This window comes from Penicillium cosmopolitanum (assembly GCF_028827165.1).
Source record: "Penicillium cosmopolitanum strain IBT 29677 chromosome Unknown utg000003l:1.0-3747932.0:1.0-3751027.0, whole genome shotgun sequence".
Lineage (NCBI taxonomy): Eukaryota > Fungi > Ascomycota > Eurotiomycetes > Eurotiales > Aspergillaceae > Penicillium > Penicillium cosmopolitanum.
The window spans coordinates 3,231,990-3,251,014 of NW_026622673.1; the positions used below are offsets into that span (position 1 = coordinate 3,231,990).

General features: G+C 47.9%; 9 protein-coding genes across 9 annotated transcripts; 6 read left to right on the forward strand and 3 right to left on the reverse strand.

Moving 5' to 3' along the window:
• Positions 1 to 193: 193 nt before the first annotated feature.
• N7509_001233 (ATP-binding protein) lies at positions 194 to 2,396 on the forward strand (the record flags this gene model as incomplete). Its single annotated transcript, XM_056625870.1, has 3 exons — positions 194 to 1,264; positions 1,315 to 1,498; positions 1,558 to 2,396. 3 exons carry the CDS (start codon positions 194 to 196, stop codon positions 2,394 to 2,396), a joined length of 2,094 nt encoding a protein of 697 aa, XP_056494452.1.
• A 177-nt stretch (positions 2,397 to 2,573) lies between these two features.
• N7509_001234 (uncharacterized protein) lies at positions 2,574 to 3,372 on the reverse strand (the record flags this gene model as incomplete). The annotated part of the gene is made up of 2 exons (XM_056625871.1): positions 2,574 to 3,293; positions 3,316 to 3,372. 2 exons carry the CDS (start codon positions 3,370 to 3,372, stop codon positions 2,574 to 2,576), a joined length of 777 nt encoding a protein of 258 aa, XP_056494453.1.
• A 939-nt stretch (positions 3,373 to 4,311) lies between these two features.
• On the reverse strand, positions 4,312 to 6,097 carry N7509_001235 (cytochrome P450; the record flags this gene model as incomplete). Its single annotated transcript, XM_056625872.1, has 4 exons — positions 4,312 to 5,303; positions 5,370 to 5,622; positions 5,714 to 5,886; positions 5,965 to 6,097. 4 exons carry the CDS (start codon positions 6,095 to 6,097, stop codon positions 4,312 to 4,314), a joined length of 1,551 nt encoding a protein of 516 aa, XP_056494454.1.
• Positions 6,098 to 7,065: 968 nt separating this feature from the next.
• On the forward strand, positions 7,066 to 9,981 carry N7509_001236 (ankyrin repeat domain-containing protein; the record flags this gene model as incomplete). The annotated part of the gene is made up of 1 exon (XM_056625873.1): positions 7,066 to 9,981. The coding sequence occupies one exon, from the start codon at positions 7,066 to 7,068 to the stop codon at positions 9,979 to 9,981; it is 2,916 nt and encodes a 971-aa protein (XP_056494455.1).
• A 1,121-nt stretch (positions 9,982 to 11,102) lies between these two features.
• N7509_001237 (uncharacterized protein) lies at positions 11,103 to 12,969 on the reverse strand (the record flags this gene model as incomplete). Its single annotated transcript, XM_056625874.1, has 8 exons — positions 11,103 to 11,122; positions 11,185 to 11,358; positions 11,416 to 11,498; positions 11,553 to 11,839; positions 12,059 to 12,327; positions 12,387 to 12,495; positions 12,557 to 12,739; positions 12,796 to 12,969. 8 exons carry the CDS (start codon positions 12,967 to 12,969, stop codon positions 11,103 to 11,105), a joined length of 1,299 nt encoding a protein of 432 aa, XP_056494456.1.
• Positions 12,970 to 13,387: 418 nt separating this feature from the next.
• On the forward strand, positions 13,388 to 14,296 carry N7509_001238 (uncharacterized protein; the record flags this gene model as incomplete). The annotated part of the gene is made up of 1 exon (XM_056625875.1): positions 13,388 to 14,296. The coding sequence occupies one exon, from the start codon at positions 13,388 to 13,390 to the stop codon at positions 14,294 to 14,296; it is 909 nt and encodes a 302-aa protein (XP_056494457.1).
• An 814-nt stretch (positions 14,297 to 15,110) lies between these two features.
• Positions 15,111 to 16,589, forward strand: N7509_001239 (fungal specific transcription factor domain-containing protein; the record flags this gene model as incomplete). The annotated part of the gene is made up of 1 exon (XM_056625876.1): positions 15,111 to 16,589. One exon carries the CDS (start codon positions 15,111 to 15,113, stop codon positions 16,587 to 16,589), a length of 1,479 nt encoding a protein of 492 aa, XP_056494458.1.
• Positions 16,590 to 16,781: 192 nt separating this feature from the next.
• N7509_001240 (uncharacterized protein) lies at positions 16,782 to 17,156 on the forward strand (the record flags this gene model as incomplete). The annotated part of the gene is made up of 1 exon (XM_056625877.1): positions 16,782 to 17,156. One exon carries the CDS (start codon positions 16,782 to 16,784, stop codon positions 17,154 to 17,156), a length of 375 nt encoding a protein of 124 aa, XP_056494459.1.
• Positions 17,157 to 17,631: 475 nt separating this feature from the next.
• N7509_001241 (DUF4387 domain-containing protein) lies at positions 17,632 to 18,873 on the forward strand (the record flags this gene model as incomplete). Its single annotated transcript, XM_056625878.1, has 1 exon — positions 17,632 to 18,873. One exon carries the CDS (start codon positions 17,632 to 17,634, stop codon positions 18,871 to 18,873), a length of 1,242 nt encoding a protein of 413 aa, XP_056494460.1.
• Between the last annotated feature and the right edge of the window lie 152 nt (positions 18,874 to 19,025).

Genomic DNA, 19,025 nt, shown 5'->3' on the forward strand with positions numbered 1-19,025 from the left:
GCCCAAAGGCGCGTGGGAGAAGGTGCGTGGGAGAAGAATATTATTGGCTGCCTCGCACACCCCCTGCATGCGACGATAGCCCCCACCAGCCCAGCTTCGCTCCAAATCTCGAATCTTGTTCTTCGTTCTTCCTCTAGACACAACAGCCACAAAGTAACTCTAGATTACCACCTAACCCCTTTTGCCATATAAAATGATAGCTTCGAGGAAGCGCAAAGAGCTGTCCGCCGACGACTGCGACAAAGACAACTCGCGCAACTGGAACGCTAAAAAACAAGCCCCATCATTCCCCGCTCTACCTTTCCAGACGTGCACAATCTACCGCGTCCACTGCGAAGGATTAGGCGAGCACGAAAACCATGAGAATGTGTCATATTTCGAAGACCAACCTCGACTGTTTACTGGGGACAGCAAAGCAAGCGCTCTCCGCGGCAGGGAAAGAATTGCCGATCTCTCAGACTTCGTCGAATCCCGTTCGGAAATCGGTCTTATCCTGTATCGGGACTACTCCTGCGAAAGCTATCATAAATTGATAGAGCCCTATTTTCGAGCGCTCGAGAAACCAGATGTTGTCAGCAGGTCCATGCGACCTTACTTTTATCGACTGGACGAGGATGGGATTGCTGGACACTCTGATGAAGAAGCAATGCTTGTTGTGTCGGAAGAAATCAAAGCTGCGCTTATGAAACTGACGGGTCTTGACTATGACACCATTTCTGATCTCGAAGACGCGACAGAAATGCGAGAGTTGGTCACGCAGATTTATCACCATCGTGGCATTCGCGAGGGTTCTCACTTTGCAGAGAGATTGGGGGAGCATCTAGAATTTGCTATTGGTTTAGTCAGTTTTATGCAAGAGACCTTTTCCGACGAATATGAAGAGGCCGATGCTCTCTTCGATGCGGGAATGGTGAACGAGTTCCATCTCCCTAAGCTACTCGGACCCGATACTGTTCTCGTCACCCAAGAACAGGGTCATTATCATGCTTATACCTTAGAGAATTTTCAAGCACTCAATAAGAGAGTGTTATGTTGGGCATGGAAGTTCAACGGTAGATTCTGGAAATACCGAAGTACCATCTATGTCAAGTGGCCAAGTACGCTGCGCGAGATTGCCATATCCGAGTTATCGATTTACCCCATTAGGTATGCAACGCCAAATATCCAGGACCTTCTCAAACAGAGAGGATGTCAGTTATGGTCAGTGCGTCATGGCAAATACGTTTCCTATTCTCCTAACGGGACACCGAGTGGTATACAGAGTGTAAGCACCAGAGGCTAATTACAACTATATCCACTAATTTGTTTTTCCAGATACAGCCGCGATACATGGTAGATATGGCTACTTACCGTGAGCTGCATGATGACAAGGATTCAACCGATGATCGGGAGTACCTGTCGGAGGAACTGATGGAAAGCGAGAATCCCCCAGGGGGAGATTTTCTTCTGCTCCTACCTGCGAGCGTCCATGGCTTTGGATTCCAGGACAAAAAGTGGAGTAAGAATTCCACTGGAATTAAACGATGAAAGGATATCCAATGCTAATTTTGGGAATAGGACTTCTATCTGTTTCCCAAATCAGACCCATCAAATGGAATGAACAAGCATTCGAGCACTTAGTGCTTAATATGACGAAGAAAAAGCTGATACGTGCTCTTGTCAAGAAGCATGATTCTACAAATGAATCAAAAGACGTCATTGAGGGGAAAGGAAACGGCCTGATATTTCTCTTACATGGTGGCCCTGGTACTGGAAAGACACTTACGGCAGAGTCTGTGGCAGAGGTTACACATCGCCCTCTTTATCGAGTAACCTGCGGAGACGTGGGTACAAATGCAGAAGATGTCGAAGAATACCTTGAGTCTGTACTCCACTTAGGCAAAATATGGCGATGCGTCGTACTTCTCGACGAAGCGGATGTATTCCTGGAGGAGCGCACACATCAGGATCTGCAGAGAAATGCACTGGTTTCGGTTTTTCTGCGTGTGATAGAGTATTACGATGGAGTTTTGGTTCTGACATCGAATCGAATTGGAACTTTCGATGAGGCCTTCAAGTCGCGCGTACAGTTGATCGTTCATTATCCCAGGCTTGGAAAAGAGGAAAGGCGACGTGTTTGGCTCAAATTTATTACTAACCTACGTGATCATACGGTCAATGCGAACGTGGACGAACTGAAAGAATTCACCGGGGAGCTGAGTAACCATGAACTGAATGGGCGAGAAATCAGAAATGCAGTCCAAACGGCAACTCTTCTAGCTGAAGACGAAGAGGAGCAGCTCCAATATGAACATTTAAAAAAGGTCATAGCGGTTTCGGAGGAGTTCAAGCAGTATTTACGAGATAGATTTGGCCATGACGATGAGGAGCTTGTGCAACATCGCGGAACTCGATAAGGAATTTTGAGAATATGAATGAGGAGCCTAGGATGTCGTTCCTTGTTGATAATTACTTCTGATCGAACTTTTGATGATCCATTGTTGGTAGAGCTTATTATATCGTCGTCTAAGAGTGCTATCTTCCATGCTTGACATCAGGTCTCCACCGCGTTTGCTCTTTGCATGTTGTTGGCCTTAATCTTGGGGTGCCTGTTGGGATGGACCTTTCATGACTCCCTGGCCTTGATTTTGTCTGTTAGGGTCCTTTGCTTGAACACTGATAATCTGGGCAAAGTGCAGCCTCTGAAGTGTTAAAAGATGGTTTGGGTTAATTCCAGTCGAGGCTTGTGAGTTTGATGAAACCCATTGCTTTAGCTGGCCCCAGGTTGTGATGTTCTTCGGAACCTTCGAATTATTGGTGAGAAGGGACTGTGGGAAAGTCGCCTGATCCATTTGTGTAGTTTGCTCTGGGGTCATCTCGATGAAATTGTTTTGTTGCTGCTGCATCTGAATTCTAGCCATCTCACCGTGTTGAGCCCGTTGTATGTGCCATGGGACCTGCAGGTGACCAGGTTGGCTCGCTTGCTGTTGAAAATTACCGGCCCTTTGACCAGAGTCGTTTTCATGCTGTATATTGCCAGCTAGAGCCGCACGACGAGTTAGTTTCTCCTGGAGAATCGTGCGCTGTTTTTCGTTATGCGTCTTTCTTTGAGCGAATTTGGCCCGAGGTCTTTCGACTTTCTTCTCGTGTTTTCGTTTTTCAACTCGAAGGGCGATGAGTTTGCGACTTGCATGAGTTTTCTCACACGAAATGTCGTCCGAAATTGTCTTCTTCAAGTTTGTAAGAAGCGGCGGTTTTTTTTCGTCGCGGCGCGCGAGAAAAATTGTCTGTCTTGACGTATCCGCGGAGGTATCCTAAGACAGATACCAAACAGACCTTAGCCAATCTTCGACAGACCTTAGCTTTCTCGATTAGATACGAGGTACAAACCATTATATGTATGTTTCACCGTTCGGAGTATGACGACTATGGTTCGACAGAAGCGCGACAGTGGTAATGGGCTTTCGCGGGCGACGCGGCTCTGCGAGGCCTCAGGTTGAGTGACTATAGCTTTGGCACTAGTATGAGCTACAGGCTCTTGGTTCAGATAGCTGACAGTGACGAATGCTCTAATTTGGAGCTTCATATAGAAAAGCAAACTTACTGTGCGGATGAGGCGTCGTTGGATCTGGGTCCCTTTGGGTGGTACCCCGCAGTATGTTTGCATACCTCCTCGAGGACTTCGCACCTGGCAATGTGTGGATACTGGATAGATGGTACGAGCCAAGTCTAACCTGCCAAGGCAGATAGGTGCAAGATGAGACTGGAATGCCGTCAAATGTCTGTTGGCGGAAGCCAGATGCTTATAGATTAGTCGTGGGAATGTGACGAGAGCCCGCGAAAGTGACAGTCATCAGATTCCCCTGAGAAGTTTAGGCATATGTCAACATGATACTAGATAGCGGTGTGATAACGCAGGTAGCGCTGGCAATTTTGTGCCGGCAAAACCTGGTAATTAGCTAATCCCTGTACACTAAAACCTACCAATGGAAAATCTATATCTGCAAGGCAATCTTACAAAAAGTCGGGATCTCTAGAGTCTCGAAAGTGAGAGAGTATTGAAGGATGGGTGAGAGGTACGCAGTCCCCGCAGCAGGTTGTACGAGACTCGAGCGTGCGCACGTCAAGTTCAATCACTTAGCTTTAGAGAAGCGGGGTTGAACGGCCCTGGTTCGGAGCCAGAGGGCCCACAACCCGAGAATGGAATTATAAGGAAGAGGCGCAAAGAATAACAGGGTAGGTAATATTCCGAGAGACAGAAGTAGGGAAAAAGGTCAGGGCCATAGGGGCCTGAGGCTACACAGAAATCGTATAAATGTGAACTCGAATAACTCATGTTCGACGGGATAGCTTCACTTCGATGCCAGTTTGTCGCACGAAAAAGCTATTGTGGGTCGACCATTCCTTAGTTGGATCGACAAAACTTATATCATAGCGCGAAATAAGGGTAGCGAGAACCTTATACACCTCAACAAGACCCAGGTGCTTGCCGATACAGATACGGCTACCGCCTCCAAATGCTAAGTCCGTATTGTTCATGAGGCGAAGGCGTTGCTGGAATTCTTCTTCAGTCTCCAGTTTCTCGTCGCGAAGCCATCGCTCAGGGCGGAATATCTCAGCATCCTCGCCAAATACTGACTCATTACGCCCGATAACGTAAGGATTGATTCCAACCACGCAACCGGCCGGCACATGGCGTCCATCGGGGAGATTAAGACCTCCATTTGGTACATATCGTTCAAGAATCATGGCAACGCCGGGATGGCACCTCAATGCCTCACGGACAACAGCATTCAAGTATGGAAAGTTTCTGGAATCCTTGTAGGATGTCGCCGAAGATGGCGAATTAGAATCGTGGACAGGAATTTCCTCTCGGAGGCGCTGCCAGACACCTGGTTGTTTTAACGAGTAGTATAACGCCGCATTAAGGGTGATAGCCGTGGTGTCCGCTCCAGCAATCATAATGACCATTAACCAAGAGATAATCAGCGTATCATCAACAACGTCTGGGAAGTTGCCCTTTGCCTCAATAAACTTGTCTAGGAAGTCCGGCTTCTCTGTGTCATGATAGCTGGAATCACTGCCCTGGAGACGGTCCACCAGATGTTGGATCGAGATATTGGTGATGGTACCGAAAGAGGGTGGCCCAAGCTTATAAATTGGGTTTTTGTCAAGTAGATGATCAAGTATTGGCATCTGTCCGACTAGGGTGAAATAATCCATAGCAATATTAGCCGTACCGAGCGTGCCGTCAAAGTCGTAGCCTTTTTCTAGGTATCCGATCGGTTGACTAAATGTAGCTTGGCCAACGACGTCCCAAGTATCTGCAGGCGTTTAGTTTCAACAAACCGTGACCTAATCATATAATTAGATATTCCGAGGCGACTCACAGTAAGTAATCCATTCTCCAAGGTCACATATTTGAGAAGAATTTGGTCCATCCACAAACTTTTCGTCTAGGCGTTGGCAAAAGTACTGAATTATGTTGTCGATGTGAGGTTCAAGCGTGAGAATTCCATTCAGAGAGAAGTACTTGGAGACGGGTCGTTTTTGTGCCGAATGGACTTCTGGCTTGCACTCGCTGAATAGATTGTAGATAATCTTGCCATTATTCACTGCACTGCTACCGTGGTAAAACTCCGTCTAGAAGGAGCGAAACATTAGCTCTCTCTCTCTCTCTCATAAAGGACATTTAGAGTAACTGATCCGCAAAAGTAAGATGTTAGGTACTTACCTTGAGATAATTCTCCTTGGTGTTGTAAATGGTCTTGACCAACCCAGGAATATCCAAGTCTATGATGTTGGGCGCTATCCGCACCACAGGACCGTACTTTTTATGTAACTTCTGGATCACCAAATGATAGTTTCCCCGCCGGACATGATACATTCGCCATAGGTTGGTCCATCCTAGAGGAATTCAGGTGTCAGATATAAATACGAATGGCTTCAAGAGATATTTATTCAAGCAAGTCCAGACTAGCTTACCGGCAAGAAATGGGCCAGGAAACTGGCGAAGGGGGGATAAAAGGTAAGGTACCAAATACCACAGGGGTAGAATCGCCAGAGAAAAATATACAAGGCCTGTTTGAATCTGTCCTGTGAAACTGAGATGTAACATTCTTGTGAGATTTCAAGCTTGTCGTCGTGGATCATTCAAACAGTTATTGGTGAATTTTTGATTTACTAGAATAGCAGCAACTGAATGCCAGCTATTACCTAGGTATATGTAGGCGCCTTCGGCGGGGTCGAAATTCGTACATGGCTGGGAAATTCTGCTGTCGCTTACGGCGTTGTCGATCTGGTCCCAAGTTTTACCTTAGATGCATCTCAAGTTACACAAGCTACCAAACCTCGAGATGTGGCTGCCCCTTCTGCCTTCTGCATGGCCTAGATTTGTCACGGACCCCAGTATTTTAGGGGGCAACGGTTACCCGGGCCAATGATGGGGAGTGTAAAAGGAGTGTAAGCGAGGCGACGGGGCCAGGAAGAACGATGTGGTTCCCCCGCGAGGGTACCCACCAGTTGACACCTGACATGTCGACTGCATGGGCCTTGATCGTCGGAATTCTCGTGCCCATCACGACCACTGTCACTGTCACACAAAGTCAAGTCCAATGAGGTCAGTAGGACCCTTACTGAGCAGTTACACCCTCCGCTAAAGTTCTTTCTACACGCTATCACTCCCCAATACGCATGCTCAGTAGTCGAACATGTAACTAGCAGTGTGATGACGCAACTCGTACTAGCAATGCCAGTGGGCAGTCTGTACTGGCAACACCTGGTAATTACTACTAGGTGATCCCTGCCATTTTCCAATATATATATCCAGTCAAACTCGTAAATAGTGTTTGAGTTGGTGAAGGTTTGGAATTCTGAATACGAGCACGTACCCAAGTAGTAAGATGGGACCTCCTCTGTAAGCTGCAAGGGCCCGGCCCGGTGCTTAGACTGCAACCGTGAGCGCATGTCCCCGCTTCTAGCTCAGCTTCCCCAGCACGGCCCTTGGAATTCATTTAATCTGAATCAAAGACCCATATTTATTGACTATAGACTGGATCCCCGCGCTTTGGAAGGATCGTCGGAAGAATGAACTTTGGAGACCACAATGCAGCGTTACAAGTTGGAGTCAACTACGGATCCATTACGACAGCCCACGCGCCCAAAAGCTTGAACAACGCTGACGATCGCTCTCATCGCGAAAGGGCGCTTGACTCCCTGAGATTCGAGCAGATTGATGCGCGAAAAAAAGATATAAAAAAGGCTAGTAAAGAAACTTGTACATGGCTTCTAGGTCACCAGGGCTATGAAGCGTGGCTTGACCCGGAGAAACTCTCTGAACACCATGGGATTTTATGGATCAGTGGGAAGCCCGGTGCCGGGAAGTCCACTATCATGAAATTCGCATACTTGGATATGAAAGACCGATTCAAAACCAGTCAGGAGAGAACTGTCATCGCTTCCTTCTTCTTCAACGCACGCGGTGAAGACCTGGAGAAATCAGTCTGTGGACTATATCGATCCCTGCTCATTCAAATACTGCAAGGGTTTCCGGATATTCGGAAGGTCCTAGATAATGAAGAGCTTATTTCTCCATCCCGAGATCGCGATATTGGCTGTCCTCCTCTCAACGCGCTGAAGGAATTACTCTCTAGCGCTATGTCTTTTCTTGGTCAACGCTCATTAACCTGTTTCATTGACGCACTGGACGAGTGTGATGAAAGTGATATAGTTGAAATGGTTGAACATTTCGAAGATCTGGCAGAGCAAGCCTACCACCAAAATAGCACATTTCGAATTTGCTATTCAAGTCGCCATTACCCTCACATCAACATCGGCCATGGTATACGATTTACACTAGAGCACCAAATGGGCCATATCAGGGACTTAGAGGTGTATGTGTCAGACCGGTTGAAAATCGGCAATAGTGAACTCTGTCGTGAACTCAAGCAGAAGCTCCTGGAAAAGGCTGATGGTGTCTTTTTATGGGTTGTACTAGTTGTCGAGATTCTGAATAAAGAATGCCGACGTGGTGGGTTTAATCTGAGAAGGAGACTTGAAGAAATGCCGACCAACCTGAGTCACCTGTTCAAAGATATCCTACTTCGGGACACTGAAAATCCGGAAGAGCTCCTGCTTTGTATTCTATGGATTCTTTACTCAAAGCGCCCTTTACGCCCCAATGAGTTCTATCATGCTTTATGGTCCGGCTTGGCCATGAGAAAGCATGATTTGGTTGATGAAAAGCTTCCTGATATACTGTCACGAGCTTCGACTCTCGCGGAAAACACTTCTATGTCTTCCGAGGAGCTTGACAAAGTTTCTATATATGTTACAAGTTCATCGAAAGGTCTGGCTGAGGTTTCATCCACCCATAGGCTAACGCCTGCTAGCCCTCGTACCCCAATTGGACACTCCCGATTCAGCCCGGGGCGAAACGACGTCAGAGTCCAGTTCATTCACGAGTCTGTTCGAGACTATCTTCTCAAAGATAAAGGACTCGAGGATTTGTGGCCTAGCGTGATTTTAGGAGAGGAGGGCAGAGCCCATGATATGCTCAAAAAGTGCTGCAGATTTTACATGGACCACGTGGAAGGCACTGAAGATCGCAGTGAGATCGAATTACTGCGAAGCTTTGGACCAGGCAACCTGCGCGGCCAGTTCCCTTTGCCTTCGCCCAAGCTTGCCAGTCGAAAGGACAGAGAAACAATGACTTTCACAGAGAGGTACGCATTTCTAGACTATGCGACTGATTACATCCTGTTTCACGCGGAGGCCGCAGCACCATCGGTTCCTCAAGATGACTTTTTATCTCTTTTCCCTTTATCTTACTGGATAAGAGTAAGAAGTTTCTACCAGACTAGATCTGTTTTGCAAAGGACTCAGCCTACCTATCCATTGGATACTCTCTTCCATGTTTTTGCCAGGAATGGACTTCCAAATCTCACCCGAACTAGGCGCAAAAGAGATCAAAATGTTCATGTTCTAGGGGGCGACCAAAATAATACTTACCCATTTTTCGTGGCCTTGGCGTATGGCTACAAAGACACGGCAGTTGCTCTTCTGAATCTTCCTGACTGTATATATAAAGGGGCGGATATTCTAGAGGGATTTTCACACGGTCAGGCATACCGGGACGAGAGACCATTCAAGGACAGAACACCTCTTTCATGGGCCGCCGAAGTAGGTAGATTGGAGATCGTCAAGCTTCTGCTTGTGGAAAACTCAATACCTGTCAATCCAGCCAAGAAAGGACAGAAATCAGCACTCGCACGGGCAGTCGAAAATGGCCACAAGAACGTGTCAGCACTTCTCCTAGAGAACGGCGCAAATGTCAAACATTCGGAGCCACTCTTAAAGGCCATTGAGATCGGCCGCGAGGATATTGTGAGTCTTCTTCTAGAAAGCGGAGCAGACATTAACCGTTGGGATCCACTCTCAAGGGCTTCTGAGCTCGGCCACGAGGGTATTGTGAGGCTTCTTCTGAAGAAAGGAGTAGATGTTCACCACGGATCCCCAGTAAAGAGCGCTGTTCGAGGGGGCCACGCGGCTATTGTCAAGCTTCTCCTTGAAAACAACGCAGATGCCAACAAGTCATCCCCTCTAGAATGTGCTTGCCAGCTCGGTCTTGCGACCATCGTGGGCCTTTTGATCGAAAATGGAGCCAATGTCAATAATGTAGCTCCTCTACGAATTGCTTCTAGAAGAGGTCACCATGCGATCATGAGGATTCTTATTCAGAAGGGCGCAGATGTTAATCAAGGAGGCCTATTGGCAGATGCTTCTAAAATAGGCTGCAAGACTACCGTCGAGATTCTTCTTAGCAATGGAGCTAATGTCAACGCTCAAGATGAACAAGGCAATACGGCACTACACCAAGCAGCTTATAGACACGACCATGCTCTCGCGAAGCTTTTAGTTGCACATGGGGCAAACTTTGATCAGGAAGATAGGTCTGGTACAACACCGCATGACGTGATGTACTTGACTACCCGGCGTGATTAATTTGAACCTCGATTCAATGGAGTCTGAGACTGATAGTAGTTGAGTTTCAATGTTGAGAGCAATCATAAAAGCTTCCGAGTAGTTAATATTCAGACTCAACGAACAAATACTATATAACCGGCTAAATATTCTGGAGCCTCTAATCCTGCGCCCCGTCATAAACCTTGGAAATCTTTAAAATGTGTACTAGACTGGACCTCGGGGGTTGTCTTAATCCAGCAGGGCGGTCTCTGCGTCAGCTAATTGTTCTGAAAGACCTTCACCCGGTTCTCGGGCTCACTGTGTTCTATTGCACTCTCACCATCCTCGCCGATAGGACTGGACATGGAGTATTCTTGATTGAATGTACTATATAGTCCCCTCATCAGGGATGTTTTGTACATACGACCATAGGGTGTGGAGAACAGGGCTTCCCGTCCGCTCAGCCGTACTTAAGCCACACGCCGGCAGGTTAGTAGTATGGTGGGTGACCACATGCGAATCCCTGCTGTTGTATGTTTTGTTTTTGTTTATCTAATCATTTTCAAATAGCTACTGCTAATATTTTTAAGCATAGAAATATGCTATAGTGCTTGATAAATGAGCCAGGTTTTACGGTCGGACCTAATCGGGTTTTGCCACAGTCTTCTAATAGTACTAGTATTGGTTTTGATCCGCTTCAAGTTCGTGTTGGTTCATCTAGTATTGATGGTACATACAACTCGAGACAGCCAGGGCATTAATGCATGTTGAGAAATGCCAAATTTGTTCCTGTCGGCATTCTCTCTAGCGCTGCCAGTGGAGGCTTTTAATGTCTTGCCGCCCGGTAGCCAGGTGCAACTACCTAGCTAGGTTCTATCTAGTATCAACTTGACCTCCAGCCCTCTCAGGCTGGGTTAAGTTTGGGAACGTCTACCCACCTAGGTAGGTACTGTCAGGAGCCCGAGGATGTTCACCTCCAGAGGTGGCAGGTGAAAAATTTCACTACTGCAGACGGATTACTGTTTACTATCCATTCAAGGTTTAGTCGAAGTAGAATGAACTATTTTCGCATTTGAGGTCTTTTATAATCTTTCCCCTGTCGGCAGTGACCCAGTCACCAAATTGGAACCCGAGGATCATACTGCGGTTTTGACTTTTAACTATGTTGTATAAAAGAAATCTGTGGGTAAGAGCTCAGCAAATCGGCCTATCAAGAGTAAAAGTCGATGCCATTGGACTTACCCGGATGCTTGTCACCCAGCTCTTCTAGGCCCTTTTGTCGCTGAGAGCAAGCGTACTCCTCAAACTGCTCGGAAGCCTTCGTTTTATTCGCGGCGCCGAAATACCATCGTAGACCCAACGAAAGCACAAGGGAAATGCAAGACAGTCCAAGGGCGGACGCATTTCCTTTCCGGTCTGTTGATAGGGGGGATTTCAGCTCGAATCATTGAAGAACTGCAAAGATTTACTTACAGTATGGCGGGTCGCTGTAGGCCTGTGTTCCGCAGATCGCGAAGATTTGGGAGAATATGTTGGTGAAGGCTAGTGAAGATCCCCTATTCAATCTTGAATTAGCAGTAATTGTTTATTCCGGCTCGATATAAGTTTACCTTCGTGTATAGCCGATAAAGCTCATGGCCGCCCAGGAAAGTTGGAGAACCACACTCGGGTATACTGAGAAGGCAACAAGGCAGGTTGCCCCAAATCTGGCTTTATCATTCTCTAACCCGAGGAGTAATGAGTAGCCCACAATCGCTCCGCAGGTTGATGCTGCCATTGTTAGACCTCGAGCGTTCGTTCGGTCAGCTACCTTGGCCCAGAACAATACGCCGACACAAGCGCAGGCGTATACTATGACCGAAAACAGTTGAGTATTCATCGAGGTGTATCCAAAGCCCTAGGGAATTGTGAGATATTAATACAACCTTGGTAGAAGATCGGACCAGGGCACCTGAATAATTGCGGGAAGAAAGTTGGAAATCGACCCGACGCAGAAATGGCCACAGCAAGCAATGCCGAGCAAGAGCCAGAAATGTAGACTGAGTAGCACCAATGGAACCTTTCTTATTTCAAGTCTCGCCTCAGAGGTGTTATGCGCGCGACGGCTGCGTCTTACTACCAAGGCTTTTTCCTCTGCCGTAAAGCCGAATCGTAGGGTTTCGGGGCTGTTGGGAAGTAGAAATAACACGAAGAATGCCGCCACGCAAGGCATAAGTCCTTCGATTAGAAATATCCAGCGCCAAGCTCTCCAGCCACGAGTTCCATCCATATCCTTGTCGATGCCGTAGGCTATCAAGCCGTTGAAAGCACCCGCCAGCGTGCTCATGGAATAGAAGATAGCTCCACGCGTGGCAAGCTCGTCATATTGATACCAGAATGACAGATCTAAATATTGGAAGGATCAGTACGCTGGTTGCCACGATAGTAATGTATGAGGAACCGACAGAATACTCCTCCCTGGACGAATGCTTCAGCTGCTCCGATAAGAAAGCGCAAGGCAAAGAGCTCGCCTTTGTTTTGGATGGCGACTGTAGACGCAGTGATTGCACCCCACTGATTTCAATGGTAATTAGACAATGATGTTAGTCGTGCGAGAGAAGATTTGTACTCTTACGATGATCATGGCTCCTGAAAATTGTCTCGCCGACCCAATCTGCTTGATCAATAGCGTGCCCGGCAGCTGAAAAACGATATAGGCCACGAGTAGTACAGTTGCCGCATTCGAATAGTCTCGAGGAGAGAGTTTCAATTCATCTGAGAGACCTGCAACTTTGGCGTTGGCGAGATCTGATCTTCCCTGCAATTTGCGACCGGATCAGTATACAGTAGTGTATAAAACCATGACATGCGTACCATTTGCGCGAAGAAGTAAACAATCGATATAATAGGTAGAATAAAAAGGTCCAGTTTCCATTTCACTCTAGAAAGTAGCCTCGGGGATATGCCGTCATCGGATTGTAGCTCATCGTGAGAAAACGCGACTTGGATCTCGTCGGCATTTTTGGCGTCGGTGCTGTTCGCTGGCATCCTGCGCTAAATTTTTTTTCCTTCTTCGTGAAGCTATGTTCTTTCAATGGTGTGGTTGGAATTGCGTGTCGGAATTTCCATACTTATAAGAAGCGATAGTGGATTCGAAGTACATTTTGTGGACTCAGATGCCTGGTAACTAGCAGCGCCCAAGTCTGGGGTAAAGACCCACAATACACAAGCGAAAGTCGGCAAAGGAAGCGAAGAGAAACCGATTCGTCAAACATGAACTCTGCCTCGGCAGATCGACGCTTGTTTGAAGATTCGCACCGGAGTTAGCGCGTGGGCATAATTTCGGCAAGCGAAGCGAACTCCGCTTCATCACCCCGAAAGTACATATTCCGCCAAACCTCTACTGACGATCGTGGCAGTGCCCCTGAATTAAAACCTTCAAAGTGGCCTAAGTATTTATGCCAAAATGGATAGACCATTGTCGACAACCGATGTCCCGAAGAAATTCCTTAAGGCCTGTTTGATGGTGGGTCATGTTCCGCTGAGAGCCTTGGCCTGCGATCCACGCGTTTCCTACGCGCTTTACATACCTCCGACCCGATACGATGCCGATCCCAGCCCGACCAAGCTCCCCTTGCTCGTCTGGGTTCATGGTACAGGCAGAAAATGGAACACGCTTTACGAAGATGAAATGGTGTCTTTTGCCGATCGGATGCCCTGTGCGATCCTCACCCCGCTGTTTCCTGCTGGTCTTGATGGTCCGAATGATTTGGATTCGTACAAAATGTTGCACTCATCCTCGCTTCGGTCCGATCAGGCACTACTGGAGATCCTTGATGAAGTTGCAGCTCGCTGGCCCGGGATTCGAACAGACAGAACTTTCGTTATGGGTTTCTCTGGTGGTGGCCAATTCGCCCACAGATTTCTTTACCTCTACCCTGAACGCCTAGCTGGTCTCAGCGTGGGAGCACCGGGGAGAGTAACCGCGTTGAATCTTTCGAAGAATTGGCCAGAAGGTGTAGCCAACACGAAGAAATTGTTCAATTTAGACGTGGCTCCTGACAACATTCGCAAAGTCCCGATTCAGTTGGTGGTTGGCTCGGAAGACAATAAGGTCCACGGGGGCGAAGCATTCTGGAGTTGGTTAGAGAACTTTCGAAAGGAAGAAATAGAGAAGCAACCGGAGACCGCACGGCTATCTCGTATGGAGAATGGGCGGTTGCAAATTTTGGAAGAGCTTCATAAATCATGGAAAACTTATGGAATCGATAGCCAACTGGACATAGTTCCAGGCATCGCACATGAAGCAGTCAAGGCGCGTCCTTATATGTTACGTTTTATTGAGCCATTGATGCAAGCCGAGATTAGAAAATAAACTATAAAATGTGGAAAGTTGCAAAAATTGCAAAATATACCATGTAAGAACTTGAACTACAGTCTATGTAAAAAGTGTAGAGAAACGTGGTTGCCGTCGCCGTCGTCGTCGTCGCCGGTGCCAAGACCGGCCCACCATCGTCGTTTGGTGATCCGCATTCCTCTCTCTTCAACAATCACCCGCCAGCTACACAGCAACCCAAGCCTCTGATCTGGAGCTCCAAGAGCCACCCGTATAACAATGAGCGTGAGTACCCGAGCACAAGGTAGAGGGAATGCGCCCTCTAAGCGTACGTCGATGGCGTGTACGGCGTGTCGGCAAGTCAAGGTGCGCTTTCCATGGCCCCACACTGGTTGGATACAACAAGCTTACCTTCACTGTGCCTAGCTGAGGTGCGATGCCATGCATTGCTTTCCGGCGCCTTGTACGAGATGTACGAAGCAGAAAATCAATTGCAAGTTTGATCCTAAGTTCAAACGGCAGCCTGTTCGGGGGTAGAAATTACCGATCTTTTTTGTGTCTACATTTCGCTGATCATCCCATGGCAGGTCACTAGAGAAGGTTTCGAAGGAAAACGAGAGGCTGCGAAGTCTGGTGAATGATGCGGAAACAACACCTTCCCATTCACCTACAGATGTGGCCTTGGCGGCAGGTTCTACAGATAATGAGACCTCAAAGATTCAACGGGAAGCCTCGGTCATCGAAAAAATGAACTTGCAGTTACCCACAACGAGGGAAATCGAAGGTGTTCGCCTTGACGAAGGTACAATCCTGTCACTCTTTGAGCAGTAAGTTCCGGCTCCTGAATGACAATATGTCCATGATATGGAACATTGACGCTTTCCTAAGTTTCGCCGCTCACTATCTGCATCATCTGCCCATTCTCGACCTCACAGAGTCGATTGACTCAATATGGAGTGACAATCGGCTTCTATTTTGGACAATTGTCATAACATCAGCAAGCAAGCACCCCCGATATTCGAGCTACTTTGGACCCCTTCAGGTACCAGTCAAACACCTCCTCTCGGAATATTTAGTCAGTTCTATCCGCTGTATATATACAGTCCAGGCTCTGTTGATTTTATGTCTTTGGCCGTTCCCGGTCGCCAAGCAGCAGGATGACCCAAGCTGGGAGTACATTGGATTGGCTATTGCTGCCAATTTGAAACTGACATCCGTTGATTCCCAAACAAACTGGCCCGGTTCAAATCACTTGTTGATCGTCGAGAGCGTGCGACAAAAGACCTGGCTGGGTTGTTTTGCAGTGAGCACCGAGTACGCTTCCCACACTCGATTGCATTTTGCCGATCACATGCTGATCATCCTTAGACTTTCTGCAGCTCTTGCTCTACAACCTCCGATGGGAATGGTTTCGCAGAGTATGCCCAAAATTAGGCATGCAGTTCAATCTAGCTTGCCCAACGAGTTCTTAACCCTTCTAGATATCCAGGAATTTACGACCAGGGCAGCCACACTCCTTAACAATCCGTCCGCAACCTCAGCCCAAAGATCTTTAATCGAGCTACTGGAAAGGGATCTAGCTTCAATAGAAGCTCGCATGCCAGATCAAATCCACTCAAAGATTAAGCTCGGATGTCTCGCGGCTCGCCTTCGTTTATATTCTCTACCTCTACTATCCCAAATGTCATTGGATGGGCAAAACCGGAAGACCAGCAGCATATCAAAGGCCATCTGGCATATGGGGTTCCACACGGCAATCGAAATCGCGAACATTTTTGGCCACTCATCGAATGCAAGTGCAAATATGTCGGCAAGTTCTACAGAACCAATCGACGTGTTCTTTCCAAAGTATTACTTCCAAATATTGATCATGGCCGGCATGTATTTGATTAACGTTCTGGCTATTGATAAAGAAATGTCTGCGGAAGACAAAAGTTTAGCACGGAATCACATCAAGAAGGTCTACGAAACACTTGTGAGCTGGTCGCGGGAACCCAGAGATGAAGCGGGACGCGTTGCGAGAGTGATTGACCTGCTCTCTCGCCACGTTCAAGGATCCGATTTGTCGTCGGAGATACAGCCAACCGCCAATGCAACGCCTCCGACAAGCATGATCACCAGTGGAATGTGGATGGCGGGTCGGTTACGCAGCAAGCTTTTCTCTCCCTTCTCGCAAGCTACAGAAGCCTGGGCACCCGAGCTGTCGGAGTTTCCGACTGACCTTGAACCAAACTTGTTTGAGGATGATCTAATAGAATGGAATACGTGGCTAGGAAATCTGGATAGCATACTCGCAGACCCCGCAGCAATGTCGGATTTCGGAGCTGATTAGCTGCCCCAAGAGCGAATTCGGCTGATGGAGCGAATTTCGCTTACCGGGCCGAAGTTTCGGCTACATTTTTCCCAGCAGCATTTCTATAAGTATGAATCATGCACGAGGGAACAAAAAGCGAAAAATAGCGAACGACTAACTCACCAAGAAACTAGTTTCGAAATTTACCGCGCATTCGACGTTCGCGACCGCATGTCCTTGAATCTCGACCAGATGGCAATACGTGAGCCACTATGCCACATTGTCACACCCATCGGCATGCTGGGTTACGGCTTCAGCACCTCAGATCTGGAGAATGGTCTTGAGATAGCTTTGCGATCTGGCTCCCCGACCGCGATTATTCTCGATTCTGGTTCAACTGATTCAGGTCCTGCAAAGTTGGCCTTAGGTTCAATGACCTGCCCACGATCAGTCTACCAACGAGACTTGCGGCAGCTGATTTGCGCCGTCAAGAAATACCGTGTTCCGCTGCTTATAAGCTCTGCAGGTGGAGATGGGAGTGATGCGCATGTCAAGGAGTTTCTTGATATTATCCGGGAGATTCTGGATGCGCCCGATCAAGGGTGAGAACTATTCTATCTGCTCTCGAGTATGGAAGGGAATCCGTGCTTCACGCTTTTGCTTCATCTACCTAACTTCTCGATTTCTAAAGGGTTGCTAGATCTTTGAAAACACTCGCAATCTACAGCGGAGCTCGGCATGAACTACTACTCGAAAAGCTGGCAGCCGGAAAAATCACTGGGTGCGGGAAATGTGTCCCTAAATTAACCGAACAAGACATCATGCAATCGCCCTGCATTGTCGGACAGATTGGACCCGAGCCATTCGTGCAAGCCATGAAAGCCCACCCTGACTTCGACATCCTCATCGCGGGAAGAGCATATGACCCGAGCCCCTACGTCGCATTCTGCGCCTTCAATGCACTCCGTGAGTCGACCGGCGATTTGTATAGTCTGAACCCAATAGTACTTGGTGGATTTACACATATGGGAAAGCTCATGGAATGTGGGGGAGCATGCGCTACCCAAAAAGTGCGAGCTCAATGGTCACTGTGTACGCTGATGGGTCCTTTGACATTCGACCGCTGGCCGCAGAATCGCGATGTACCCCTACCAGTGTGGCAGCGCATGCTCTGTACGAGAAGTCTAGACCTGATATATTGCATGGACCTGGGGGATATCTTGATCTCAACACCGCCACGTACACATCGCTTTCTGATGGTATCAGTGTGCGAACTTTCGGCTCCGAATTTGTTTGGTCCAAGAGCCAAGGCCTTCCCTATACAATCAAATTCGAAGCGGCGAGGGTGGTTGGTTACCGAGGAATTTTCATGGGTTCTTTCTGTGACCCCATTCTCATCCGGCAGTTACCCTCGCTACTTGACCGTGCAAAGGCCTACGTCAAACAGAAGCATGCGCATACTCGGGAAAAGTGGGAGGTTGATTTCCACGTGTACGGTTTTGATCTCGACGGGAACGAAAGGACCTCAACAGGAGATGTTTTTATTGTCGGAGAGGCACTTGCTGAGACCCAAGCTCTAGCAAATAGCGTTACATCATCCGCCCGTGTCGCTTGTGTCCATGCACCGTACGAAGGGCAGAAAGCAAACAGCGGAAATTTCGGCATGGGAATAGGTGGGAAGCTGGAGGTCGAGATGGGAGCTTGCGCCGAGTTCTCGATATATCACTTGGTAGAGATGGAGGAAGGGGAGGAAGGGGAGGAAGAGGCGACAACGGTCGGTCAGGACGCCGCTGGCCAGCGAGGGCAGAGCAATGCATTGAAGCGCCTCACACGATGGGAAATGCTTCTTTTAGGTACTGGTCCCCGAATTGATCGTCAAAAGTCTCTCCACCCAGCGAGCGACGACGCTTGTGGTGCGAATCATATTCATCCTACTACTACCGATTCTTCAAATCCCAAGCCACTCGTGCCGATGGCAGGTACATTTAGTCTCGGAGAGATCGCCAAAGTAGTTCGCTCCAAGAACGCCGGACCGTTCGAAATTACCCTAGACGTTATGTTCGATAATGCGGCAGTCTATGAGCAGATTAAAGAGACCGGGGTCCTCACACCAGCGAAGATCGCAGAGCTCTACGATATCTCTGTTGATAGCATTGTGTGGTGTGGCTTTTTTGATCAAGCGCTTGCATTCAAAGCGACCATTCCCAGAAGCAGAAATGGGAAGCCGAATGCTTCAGGGGGATTCATGGAGAATGACGTCCATGGGTCTCAGAACCATCTGCCTTTGTTTAACCTCGCCATTAATCTACGTAGGCAAGCCTAAGTTAATCTTCTTTCTGTCGACTTTGATCCTAATGCGTTTGCTTTGTTCTCGACCATGTAAGTAGCAATTCAGATTAGAAGACCGAGTGAATTGCTTTTAGCGCGGCATTTATTGGACTAGTGGGCAATTGACTAATGAAATACACACATCAG